This window comes from Diplotaxodon limnothrissa, linkage group LG19 (assembly GCF_057381915.1).
Source record: "Diplotaxodon limnothrissa isolate DT_005_m linkage group LG19, D_limnothrissa_male_GT1.1, whole genome shotgun sequence".
Taxonomy (NCBI): domain Eukaryota; kingdom Metazoa; phylum Chordata; class Actinopteri; order Cichliformes; family Cichlidae; genus Diplotaxodon; species Diplotaxodon limnothrissa.
Genome location: NC_140614.1, coordinates 7,546,975 through 7,559,503, shown reverse-complemented (window position 1 = coordinate 7,559,503; position 12,529 = coordinate 7,546,975). Strand labels below are relative to the sequence as shown.

General features: G+C 38.2%; 1 protein-coding gene across 1 annotated transcript; it reads right to left on the bottom strand.

The window, feature by feature from the left end:
* Nucleotides 1-2,873: 2,873 nt before the first annotated feature.
* LOC146611631 (uncharacterized) lies at nucleotides 2,874-9,262 on the bottom strand. The gene is made up of 11 exons (XM_085343302.1): nucleotides 9,168-9,262; nucleotides 7,772-8,066; nucleotides 7,068-7,149; nucleotides 5,535-5,639; nucleotides 5,117-5,217; nucleotides 4,906-5,007; nucleotides 4,606-4,732; nucleotides 4,411-4,515; nucleotides 4,153-4,308; nucleotides 3,906-4,027; nucleotides 2,874-3,040 (listed from the first exon to the last, which is right to left on the bottom strand). Exons 1-11 carry the CDS (start codon nucleotides 9,253-9,255, stop codon nucleotides 2,899-2,901), a joined length of 1,425 nt encoding a protein of 474 aa, XP_085199428.1. The 5' UTR covers nucleotides 9,256-9,262; the 3' UTR covers nucleotides 2,874-2,898.
* Nucleotides 9,263-12,529: the final 3,267 nt, after the last annotated feature.

Here is a 12,529-nt window from a genome sequence, read left to right as displayed (position 1 = left end):
ATTTATTGAATCATATAAGGAATCATCTGATATTTCTAAGAAATTATCTTGCATGAAACCCATGAATTTTTGAGGAAGTCTTTGAAGAAATCCTGTGAAGTCCGAGGTTACATGGCTTTAAAGATTATATTTAATGAACCGTTCATCAAGGGAGTATTAACAATAATCATCCACTGGTTTCCCGACCCAGAGAGGAATTGCTCTTCCGTGTCTCCAGCAGCTTTGAACAATTCTGGGAAATCATTGGCACGCTCAATGAATCCCAGTTTATTTAGTCATTGTTTATATACTTGTAGCCAATGAGCTGGGGGAGCATGTCTTGAAGGAAACTATTTTCAAAATGCGGCTTTTGTCCTGAAAGTGTGTCATAACTGCAGGACGTGGGATATTGCCTAGTCAGGGGGGAGGAGGTCACAGTAAAAAATTTCCCAATGAGAGGCAGAGGGAGTAAAGGAAAGCGAACTCATTAAAGGATCTAGTGATGAATTTGACTGGGAATAACCAGGCTGATAAGAAACTCCATTGTGCTTTCCTGCTATGACACTCTGACCTCCACAGTCTGTCAGTTTATTGTTTTATTAATATCTTTTGACCTTTTAACTTTTTCTGTTAAAAGGGCAAGATTTTTGAAAAAATAGAAGAGCGAGGGGGGATTTTTTTGCCCATGAAAATTAAGCAGGAACCTGCATGGGTCAATATACTCTGAAGCCTGTTACGGCCTGGGACAACAGCCTTGGTCCACAGCAGTTCGAGCTGTAAGATGCCGAAATAGAAGCTTCAGCTCTCGCCTTTGCAGGTGATGTAGATGATCAGGTATGATGGTTGACACTCAGTAAGAAGATGACCTGTTATGCTTTACTTATTTCTTAATCTTTCCCTCCTTTTTTTGTGGTCTTCTCTTTTCTTCTTGCTAGTCTGCCCCTCTCTGCCTGTGAGTTCTGGCACTGTTACACTGCAGCACATCTGGAAAGTATTCACAGCCTTATGATTTCGTCACACTACAGCCTTATTCCAAAATGGATGAATTCTACATACACTATCCAATAATGACAAAGTGAAATAAGTTTGCTTGAAATTTAGGGTTTGATAAATAAAATAGCCCGATATCCTTCTTCACCTGTACATGTTCCTGTCTGTCATCATCTCCAAATCTGGACCTGTATGCCTGCATGGACAGTATACACATGGCTTTAAAGGGCTGGGTTTATAGCTGAAGAAGAGAAATATCCATAGTGTTGCAAAACATAATAAACTTACTGTTTGTTTTGTCTAAAGATTCGTCAGATTTTTCTCCCTATGAAAACTAGAACATGGGACCAGCTAGTCTCATTTTACTATGGTGATGTTGGTCTCCATCTAGTGGTGTTTGCTGGTGGCGCAAAGACTATACTGTCATTTGTTTTTAAATTGAAGTTTATTCATCACAGTCAGTCTTTAGCAACAGAACGATCGTGGGAATGTACAGAATCATTTCTTTCACGAAGAAAAGTCATTGAACAGAGAGGCTTAAAACGTAAAACCATAAACCAGAGCTGATGGAGGAGGTTCACGCAAAGTAGCAGGTAAAGATTAAAGCAATTTCAGAACGTTGAGATTTTGTGTAGAAGGCACATAATCTGAAGAACAGTACACAGTTCAAAGAAAATTCAGAATTACTAAGGACAACAAAAGTCAGGTTTCTTCAACAGAAATAGAACAAAGAAACTGCATCAAAACCATACATTCCCATGTCCTGGAAACAGTATAAGCCACATTTGAGACATTACAGGAACCTATCAGCTAGTCTGCTGACTGCTTACTCTATGGATCATGGCTTTCTAGCAACAGACTCAGGTATTTCCTTGGAGATTGTTTTTCCATCGTGTCTGTCAGAGAAGCCAGGGTCAAAGGTTACAACTGAAAGAAAGCTACAATTTTTCTAGATGCCCAAAGATTACATCTAAGCAACACGTTCGTTTAAGGGAATAACACAGCTGCAGTTATGCCTTCACTGTTCCATTAACCTGCACATGCACACTCTTACAGCTTTGTGGTAACTTTACTTCACAGCCTGGACTGTAGCAACTGTGTTGCATTCAGCCTGTGTTATATTTTTACACTCATCATATCTATTTTTAATTATTCCTTGTTTTTCTTGTTCAAAATTAGCAGTTTAGGAAGTGTGTGTGTGTGTTGTAAGTAGTTGTCAACAGCAGAAAAATGAGGCCAAAGCTGAAGTGGCAAAAATTGCAGTTCAGGCTGGGGAAGTGAGTCCCCATCAGGGGGCAGTGATGACTTACACAGGCAGCTCATGCTCATCTGACTCATCTGCTACTTCGGGTCATTAAACGGGACCTGTGTGTGAGCATTTGTCACCTTTTTTGAGAATTTTTAATGGAATTTGTAATATTACAGCTTGCTAGGCAGTAGAAATAATCCCAGGAGCTTGTGCTTCATTATCAGACAATGAGGTTTTGCATGTTTATTAACAAGGCAGGAGCAGTCTCAGTGTAGATAACGGAATAATAGGTGGGCTTTTAAATCGCCTCACTCTGTAGAAATGTATGTTTGTACCTTCATAAATAAAATGTAATAAATATTAAAATATTTTTTAAAAACATGATCTAAACATTTCTTTCACTAACTTCAGTAAACAAAGCAAATTCAAGTACATAAACAACCATTACTGTTGTTTACTGTAATACAGAGTAAGAGTAAAAAACACACATTTTGCTGCTACTAAATGTCACTAAAAAGCTCTTTCACCAAAACTTTTTTGTGCCATTTGAAATTGCACAGCTTATAATGCTCCCGCAGCCAAACTCCACCTGCTGTCTTTTTTATGTTTCATAAACAAACATGTAACAATCAGCATTGATCTTTTTGTTGCGCTTCATCCCGTGTTGCCCAACTAAGCCGTCACCAGCAGGTAAGGCAGGAGAAACAGGACCTGCAAATAGGTCTGGATTCACTGCCGGGAAGAGCGTCCAGCACCTCGTTGACATCGCCATTAGAAAGACCCTTCCACTTCAGCAACTTGTTCAGGAACTTGAAGTCCTCACTGTAGTCAAAGAAGAAACCCCACAGAGTTAGTGACACATAAATTATTCTGTTAGACAGGTCTATTCATTTAAAAGAGTTTTTCTTTTCTTTTATACAGCGAAGAACAATATTTACAAGATTAAAAGTATAAAATAAGGCATCTAGAAAAGATGTTTTCCTTGATGACCTCTTTGCACACTGTCATCTGGAAGGATGAGCTAAACTGCGCACAACTGTTTTGTGCCAAGTGTTTGCATCCAGAAAATAGACATGAGGGATGTTTGACGAATTGAGAATATAGCTGCTCTGCTGGGGAAGTGTGTTTTACACGTGCAAGCTGGTAAGACGTTACTAAAAACGACTGAATGAAGCACAAATTTGTGTGCATTTTCAAGGGGAGTGTAGCAATGAGACTGTTGACTGCTCGATCAAATAGGTTATCTATGGAAGCTCCTAATTATGATCTATAGTTATATTTACATTTGTTTTACAGCAGTGAAATAGTCATATCAAGAAAAATCCTTAGGGCTCTTAGTGATCCCATGGTCTCTTGGTGAAAATGGGTTTCACAACCAGTTGGTCAGGGATGTTGCTTCCTGTCCTTGCAATTGCTTTGGTTGCAAGCAGATTGCTGTGGTTGCCCATAGTTTGCTCATAACATGGAAGAAGCGTACTTTGACTTACATTTCCAGCATGTGTCAAATTGCACTACAGTTTGAAAATAAGTCTGTGTCTCTGAAGGAAACTACAGAAATCTGCTGGTCAGAGCAGTCAGAAGGAGGCTATCGATGCAGCACCCTCTTTCCTATCAGCGAGAGGCTGAGGCCTTTACTGAGAAGGTGTGTAAACATGTTTGTATTGATACAGGTAAGAGATCATTTTACCTCTTTCTGAAATAGTCCTGCTGTAGACGTGCCATTATTATCTTCAGTGCATCAATGGATGTGCAGTCCAACACCTCTTGGATGCCCAGCATCATCTTGCGCCACTCGTGGACACCGGGAGCCTGATAAATCACAAAAAAGTATGACAGGAATTCATGTCAAGGTTAAGATTTTTTTCCAGTTGCTCTTTTGGTAAAACGTCATTCACATAACAATAAGCAGACTGTTTGCAACTTGTTGATCTCACCAAGAGTGAAATGCTCTTGTGAAGATGGTTTGCATCTTCATGTATTTGTTCACCAATATTAGGAGCCCATCGGCCCTTCAGGGTTCTCTGCTTGTTTGTTATAAGATGTTCGACATAAGTGCGGGCGATGATCTTATAGGCCTCATCCACCACCTCCTGAGACACATAAAGACAACATGAATGCAGTTTGACTGAATCGGTTTAAAAAAACAACTACAGGTAAATTTGTGTATATTTGACATCTGGGAATTTTCTTACTTTTTTCTCATCCATAACATAGGGCAGTGTGGGGAAGTGACTGTAAACACGGTAAACAAAGTGGTTCAAGTTGCTGCCCGATCTGAAGAAATCTTTAAAGTGGTTCTGCCGGACAGAAAATGTCGTATTAATAGAAGAAAATATATTTACCTATATATATATTTTTTTTAATCTGTGGTTAGGATGGATAGATACCTCTGCAATAACAGTTATAATTTCCATCAGGAATGTTAAAGTAGACTGCTCCAGGTTCTCCAGTGTTTCCACAGTTTCTTTGACAAGAGAAGGTGTGACTCCCGTACCAATCGTCTGAGCATACTTCCTGAAAGAAACAGCATAAAATATTTATAAAACAGGCATCAGCTTTGATCATCATGTTCTACAGCATGTTAAGCCTTCAAGTAGATATCCAGTGGTGAATAAGTATTTTGATTCAATTATAGGGCTCAAAGAAACTGAATTAACATTTGCCACAGAAACACAGAAACCACTCACCTGAGTTCCTTACATGTTTTCAGTGTTTTGAGGAAGTGTATTGTTTCTGGGTTGTCAGTTTGTGCCCATTTTTTAAGATCGACATACTGCTCTTCACTGTACCTACAAACCAAAGAGAATACACAGTGAAAAAAAAAACATGAGTTTCATCAAATCTCAAAATCTCAGACGTGATGAATCACCTATTTCTGAAGAAAAGATAAAGACTCACCTCTTGACAAATGTTCGAAACTCTTGGAAACAAATTTCTTGCACTTCATCGTGCAGTTCTGGAAGGAGTTTTTGTGCTTCTCTGGGTACGGCATTAATACACTTCAAGAGGGACAAATGATATGATAGGTCACTAACAGTTTTTCACTATTTACAACAGAAATTTCAAATAAACTTTCTTTGCAATGATCTACCAGAACATTTTCTATAATTTCACAGAAAACTTTTAGCATTCCTGTCATTTACTACAACAGCATTTCTCTGTCATGCAGAAAAACTGAGACATACTGTTAACATTGTATTTTCAGCTAACTCATGGACTAAATGCATAAACTTCATTAGACTGACAAAAAGTGCCCTGTATGTGACCTATGATATAAAACTCATCTGACGCTCCTGCTGAAGAGCATTTTTCTTACCTGGATAGTGTCCACATAAAGTTTAACATAATCTTCTTCTATGCAGTTTGGAGCTATGCCGGTCTCATTCTGCAGGATTTTGTCCAGCGACTCTCTGATCTCTTTCTGTGGACAAAAACGACACAGAAGTAGACTGTAAGCTTACTTTCTATCAGGCATACAATCTGAGATTCTACCAGGGAAACACCATGTCCCAAATTAGAAATGTAACTTTGCATATTTTTAATGAAGTGAGCCCTGAGGCCAATTTTGCTCATGTCAGTTGAGGTTAACTCTAGTGGCCATTTTGGTTCAGAGTAGTTTGGTTTCTATTTTGTACATTTGTACTGCTGAGAGGATGGACGTTGTTGCTTTCATTTAAATGTGTCATTGAGGGATCTGACAGACTTACTGAGTGACACTTTCTCCCAGCAGGCTGTTGATATCAGATTACTGTCTGGCCTGTTTTTCTTACAGATGATTGTAACAGTGTTTCTGTTCCTTTTCTTCTTGTGACATCTGATTGGGCTGAAGTTTCAGAAAGTCAAGTCAACTTTGAGCACTTTTAGTACCTGCATGACTCCTACAGATACTTAAAATGTATAAACCACTTTGCTTACTAACTCATATTCAAAGAAGACTCAATGAAGTAATGCAAATACTGCGTTTAGAAACATTTTCATTTCCAGTTCATTTATATGGCGATCATGAGCCAGTCTACTTGTGAACAGGGGCTGAGATTGTGGCTTTTTTTTTTCTCAACTACTTCTATGCATCTGTTCTTTGATCTGGTTAAGGCCTGAGGTTGCTCACACCTTTCAAACCAAAGAGCAACACTGCCACCAAAGGGATTGTGGGGAAAGTGTTACACTTCCAGGAAATAACTTGGTCCCACAGCTGTGGTTTACACTGGCACACAATAACAACCTCTGCGTGAGAAGTGTTGAGAGAGGTGGGACAGATAGAGACTGAAGTCCCACTGGCTTACCTCTCACTACATCTGAGAAAAGGCTAAACATCCGGAAACAGAGTTTGTGTGCGTTTGCTAATCATCATTATTTTTAATCAAACATAACTCAAAATACAAGTTGGGTCAATATGTTAAATGAGAAATGTGATTTGTGTAGTGAAAAGGTTTTGATTTTGTGTCTGTAGACATGATCTAGCTTTGACCTTGGCATAATAGTGTCAGGAATGTGAAGCATTAGAAATGTGTCACCAACACATGATTATACATGTTTTTGAACAAGACTTGGAAAAACACAAAATCATAATTTATTTGTGATTTTGCTGATGGTTAATTATGCTTAATGCTGATGCTTATATTGAATATACCTGATATTTGGGTATTTAAAAAAAACAAAAAAAAACAAATAGTATTTGTAAAGACACACCTAGCTACACAGAGGCTGTGTAGAAAACAACCTTGAATGATATCAGTGTGTGTGTGTGTGTGTGTGTGTGTGTGTGTGTGTGTGTGTGTGTGTGTGTGTGTGTGTCACCAAAGATTGTCTGGCTCATAAAATGTATGATAAGTTATATTGGTATTCTTACCTGCACACTTTGAAGCAGCTTCTCCTTTGCCTTGTCTTTCCATTCACAGAACAGCTTTTGGTCTGAACTAAAAAGCACCTCCCTGCTTGGAAAGTACCAGAAAATACCCACATCAGAAGTGAGCACCAGCATGTGTTAACAGCTAACATTCAGACAAGAGACAAATGCTTTCAATCCTAATTCCCTATTGATATGATGAAACCTGCTTTAACATTTTAATTCCCTGTTTTTGAAATAACAGGTTGAAGATATTGTGAATAACAATGAATAAAAGCAGACTGAACCAGTTTGCTATATGCCAGGATTTTATAGCAAATCTCTGTATTTATGCTTAAATTTTGAACACATAAAACAGAAATAACACACTGAATTAATCCGAGAGCTCTAGAAGTGATGATCATAGTTCATATTTTTTCTTACCTTTTGTGCTTAACTATAAATTTGAACGCTAGTTTTCATAGATGTATGTGAATGGTGACTAGATTGGTTGTTATATAGTTACTTAGGTCTTACTGACCATTCAAAATGCTCATTTGCATATTCTGGCATCTGGGCTGGAAGACACGCCCAACAACCAGCTTAACATCCAAGTGCGTCATTGGTTTGATCTTCACCAAATCTATATTTAAAGGTACAAATGCACACAACAGCACTGAGCTGATGTGGCTAGTTAAACAAAAAAAAGTAAGCTGGCACATAAATACCTCGGATATTTATGTTGGACCCAGTCCATCAGTTGCAGGCATTGCTTGACAGATTTGATCTCCTGGAGCATTTTGTTCAGGATATTGAATGTCTGAGGGTTGGACCATTCAATGACACTCTGTTGTCCCAAATTAGCCTCTATGAGGTTGTAAAGGCTTTCAGAGGACACCCCAAGACACTGAATGAGATCCATAAGTGAGCTGCTTTGTTGTCTCTGCATGGATTGCTCCTCTGCAGAGTTAAAGGAGTTCTGGGCCAAAGGGTTCTCACACCCATGACCTGCACAGTCATGTCCTATGAAAGAGCCAGAAAGAACAAACAAACATGTGAACTCTACATTTGTTTCATGTTTTGACTTGATCCAAGCCAAATGAAGGGGTTATATTTTATATATTTTTTTTCTGATAAAAAGGGGCACCGTGTCAGACGAGGTAAGGTAAAATTCTTGCTGTGACTCGGCCAAGATCTGTGACAATGAGCCTGTCAGAGTTTGCCAGCTTCTAAAAGCCTGGGTGATGTAATTGTGAATGAATGAAGTGCCAGAGACTAAGCAATTTATCAAGCTCATCCTTACTCCTGATGCTCTTTCCATTTGAGCTCAGGTGATTTTTTTTTTCCATCAAGACAACAGTGTCTACCACTGAGTTGGTCCCTTTGAGAAGGACTAATAGGTGTCAGTTTTAACCCTCTCAGGCTCAAATTAAGTTTTTTGTTGCTGATGCACAACCAAGTCCTGCAGTGGTACTTCTGAGTAAAAAAAAAAACTCATAAAATATTTATGTGGGGTAATCAGGTTGTTAGTTTTTAACTGTCGCAAATCGGCAACGCCTGCCTCGAGAGTGTTAACATTGGTGATAGTCACCTGATGCCATTGGTTATGAGTCTTATTGTCTACTTCCTTTAATCTTGACATTCCACTTGTAGCTTGTGGCTAGTTTCTGGCTACAGTGCATGTTTTTTCACTTAATCATATCCAAACATAAAATTCGCTTTGTTTTCGGATAGGAGGAAGTAAAACCAGCACTTATGATGAAATTTAAGTGTGAACTTGGAAGCCTCGACACTTATCGATATTAACTTGGGAATGCATGTTGGGACATATTTGTTGTGGTTTGTTTGGGAATACCCTGCATACCTGAGGCTAAGCTGCGCTGATATGCAAATATTGCAACGTTACTTTGTTGCCGCTTCAGCAACAGCTTGTGCTGCTCGTGTGTTAAACTAGTTTTTATTTCTGAGTTAATGGCCTATCAGTAACAATCAATCAATAAATAGCAATTATTTCAAACAAATATAAAATAGCCAGTCCGTGGATGATTCCAGTTATTATTCCTTGCTACATATAAACTATACAGATGAAGGATTCCCACAGTAATAATAGTAAAGCGCTCTTACCGTCTTGTATGTTGTTGTTATTTTCTATTAAGGGTTTCTTGCCCTCACTCATCCGAATCTTCTTCTTTCTGCTGAAAATCTTCTTCATATCGACTTTAACTGCTCGCTCTTTTAGCAAAGACGATGCTTGAACACATGCAGTGTCACGTTTCAGTAATGCACTCCTGGCAGCGCTGTGTGGTGTGGAGCTTATAAAGCAGTCGAAGGGATTTTCCCGTAGCATCACTGCGACTGTACAAAATGCTTTCGTTTCTGCATCATTTGACATCATCCTAACAGCAATGATGCAATGTGTAATAATAATAACAACAATAATACCTACAACTCGCCGAAGAAAGCCTGTTGTCCTAACTTTTGTGAAATTTGTGAAAACATCCTAACATTTAAATAATATATCACTTTGGGGGGTTAAAGTGTGAACACTGTGGTTACACATTGCTGAATGAGTCGTTGTACTACAGTGTAAAACGAGTCCCACTTTAACTTGCACACATGAAAACTACATGAAATCTGTTCATTAAGAATCAGTCAAAGAATACTGTGTGTACTTATTACATATGCAACCTACAATTATGTAGTAACCTTAAAAAAGCAACAGCAGGAAAGTGAGTTGGAGACATTCTTTGGCTCTGCCCTTAGGACTTTGTCTATAAATAACTATCAATGCCAATGTAATGAGTCAGAGTGAAAAGAAAAAAAAGAAATGTGTGTATGTGTAGGCATGCAAAGTAAAGTAAAACTGCAGTACTGATTTATGTTGAACATAACAGACATTTTTAATCTGTAAAGTAGCTGACAAAATATGGCAACAGGTACACTATATGTACAAAAGTACTGGGTCACACCTCTTTGAATTCAGGTGTTTTTGGCCCTAAAACTGTATAAAATCACCTGGCTTGCAATCTGCTTTTACAAATATTTGTGAAAGACTATAGAGCTCAGTGAATTTGAGTGCGTTCTATAATGTGTCACCATTACAACAAGTGAGTTTGTGAAATTTCTGTGGGTGATATTATTGCAAATGTGGAAGTTTTTGGGAACCACAGCAAATGGCAGTCCACACAAAGCTACAGATAAATTGCTTAGTGCGTCTGGCATTAACATCAGCATGAAAACGGTGCACCAATAGCTTCTTCCCACACCGGGTCATCCCGGGACACTTCCTCACTTTTAAGCCGAACAACGTACACGAAATACATACATACATACATACGTACGTACGTACACGGAATTTACATGTAACGTCAACAAGGTAAGTGCACCTGTAATGTAGACATAACATAGACATAATGTACACTTAGATGAAATATACATACATGTACATGTAACATACAGGTAGAAGATAATGTACATGTAATGTCAACGAGATACACGAAAGTGCAACGAAGACATGTCACTGTTCAATTTCAAAATAAAATAAAAACTTAAATCAATTGTTAAGTGGTAACTGTAGCCCTGTCTCAGATCTTTATTTTCTCAGCATTCAAAGGTTTCATGATTTAGTTGGTTTAACAGATCAGGTTCTTAACTGATTTTTATCACAATGAGGATAGATGTGTTTGTATTTCAGTAGTTTTAGATCTGCAGAAATCAAAATTCGAACAGTGGATCCTTGAGGATGTGTTCTTTGTTACTCTTTACCTATCTTTAATACAAATGCAGCTCTTTTAAACCAGAATTAGTGCATTGGTGCTTTCAGTTACTGTGCTCCTGTCCTTTGGAACGAGCTGTCTGCTGACGTGAGGTCAAACAGAGCCGTGTCTACATTCAAAAGCAAACTCAGAACCTCTTTATTCTCACAGGCTGATATTTAATCACTGTGTGCCTTTTGTTGATTCCATTGCCTTGAGGCATAGTAGACCTACATAGGTTTTTAGGTTTTATGTTAAGTGTAATGAAATGCGCTATATTAAAAAATTACTGTTGTCACTGCCATTGTTTGCAACAAAGTACAACTCCTCGGTGCTGTATCTCATTTTGATGATGAATTGAAAGTCAGCAACTGGATGAGAGGTGTATGAGAGAGAGACTAGGAGTGGACTTGGGAGTGGAATTTCCCCAGGAAAACCGTCTCCCAACAGTACAACAAATACAACAGTTTTAACTAGTTGTTGTGAGTCAAAGGAACATCCACAGGAATGGTTTCCAAAAGAACAATGCCTGTTAACGAGATGATCAGTGTTATTTTTAATATTCGCTAAAAATTGCTTTGAAAGGGCTTAATTATGAATCAATAAAGGAATTCAATTTATAGAGAAGCAGTAGTTATAGTTAATCATATCAGTCTTGCATGAATATAGGTATTTTAAAAGGTATTTTATTTACTTTATACATACCATACATTATTTACTTTCTTTATGGCAGCCCTCCTTGTCCAGGAGGATATTTAATGTGTTTACTCTGTATCTACATTGGACACGAGGCTGAATTTTCTTTAGCTTACTCTATAATGTGCAAATAATCTTGTAAAATATTAGCTCCCTTTATTTATTTTTCAGTCACCCAATTGATGGTGCTCAGTCTTTCTGTTACGCCATCACACTTTACAGTTGCCTCTGTGAGCCAATGAAACTGCCTGCATTCAAATTTTTAAAATTTTTCCTGCAGTTGTTGATGCTGCTTGCTGCAAACCGTTTACCTCAACTAATTACAGTCGGCGTGTCTAATTCTGCAAACCTTGAGGAAATTTCCATTACAAATATTTTATGGAGAGAAAGCTGTTATGAACATGGCGGGGATTATCCCTACATGGGCGTGCACAACAGCAAGCAGACGATCTGGATAATCCCCTCACTGCCGGCAAACTTGAAAGGTAAATGGTAAAACAGTCACAAGTAGTCTGCATTTTTATTTGATGCATGCTTTAATAGAATCAATCTGATTGTTTGGGTAAAAGATTATTGCATGGACTGAAAATACAATTTAACACCCACTGACTCTCTGGAGTATGAGGTGTATTTTTACAACTTGAAATTTGTTTACACAAATATCTAACTAGGAGCTGAGTCGTCAAGAGATAAAAGAGCTCCAATAGTTACATGAAAGTACCGAAAATACTGTACAAAGCTTCGCTGTGGGGACAAGAGCTCACCTTATTTATGGCCCTCTCAGAGTCTGATAGCTTCAAATGTATGCAGAAGATTTTATTTTTCAAAAGAATTATGATTGTTTAAAAATGTTGGATCTTTCCAGGAAAGAAAACTGCAAAAACAGGACAAATGAACAAACAAAGAAATCATTAAACATAAACATACAGTTGTTATAAAAGGGGGAGGCCCTGAGAGTACCATGGGAGTGATTCACAGGGACTGATTTGCTTTTAGAGCAAGCCTCCAGTAGCCACTAGAGTAGTGCATGCGTAA

What these genes read in the sequence shown, in the direction of transcription:
- LOC146611631 (XM_085343302.1), bottom strand. Translation starts at nt 9,255, where the DNA reads ATGAAGAAGATTTTCAGCAGAAAGAAGAAGATTCGGATGAGTGAGGGC. An exon ending in TTTCGAACATTTGTCAAGAG is followed by an intron (nt 5,008 to 5,116) that starts GTGAGTCTTTAT and finishes TTTGGTTTGTAG; the next exon opens with GTACAGTGAAGAGCAGTATG. An exon ending in ATGTTATGGATGAGAAAAAA is followed by an intron (nt 4,309 to 4,410) that starts GTAAGAAAATTC and finishes TATGTGTCTCAG; the next exon opens with GAGGTGGTGGATGAGGCCTA.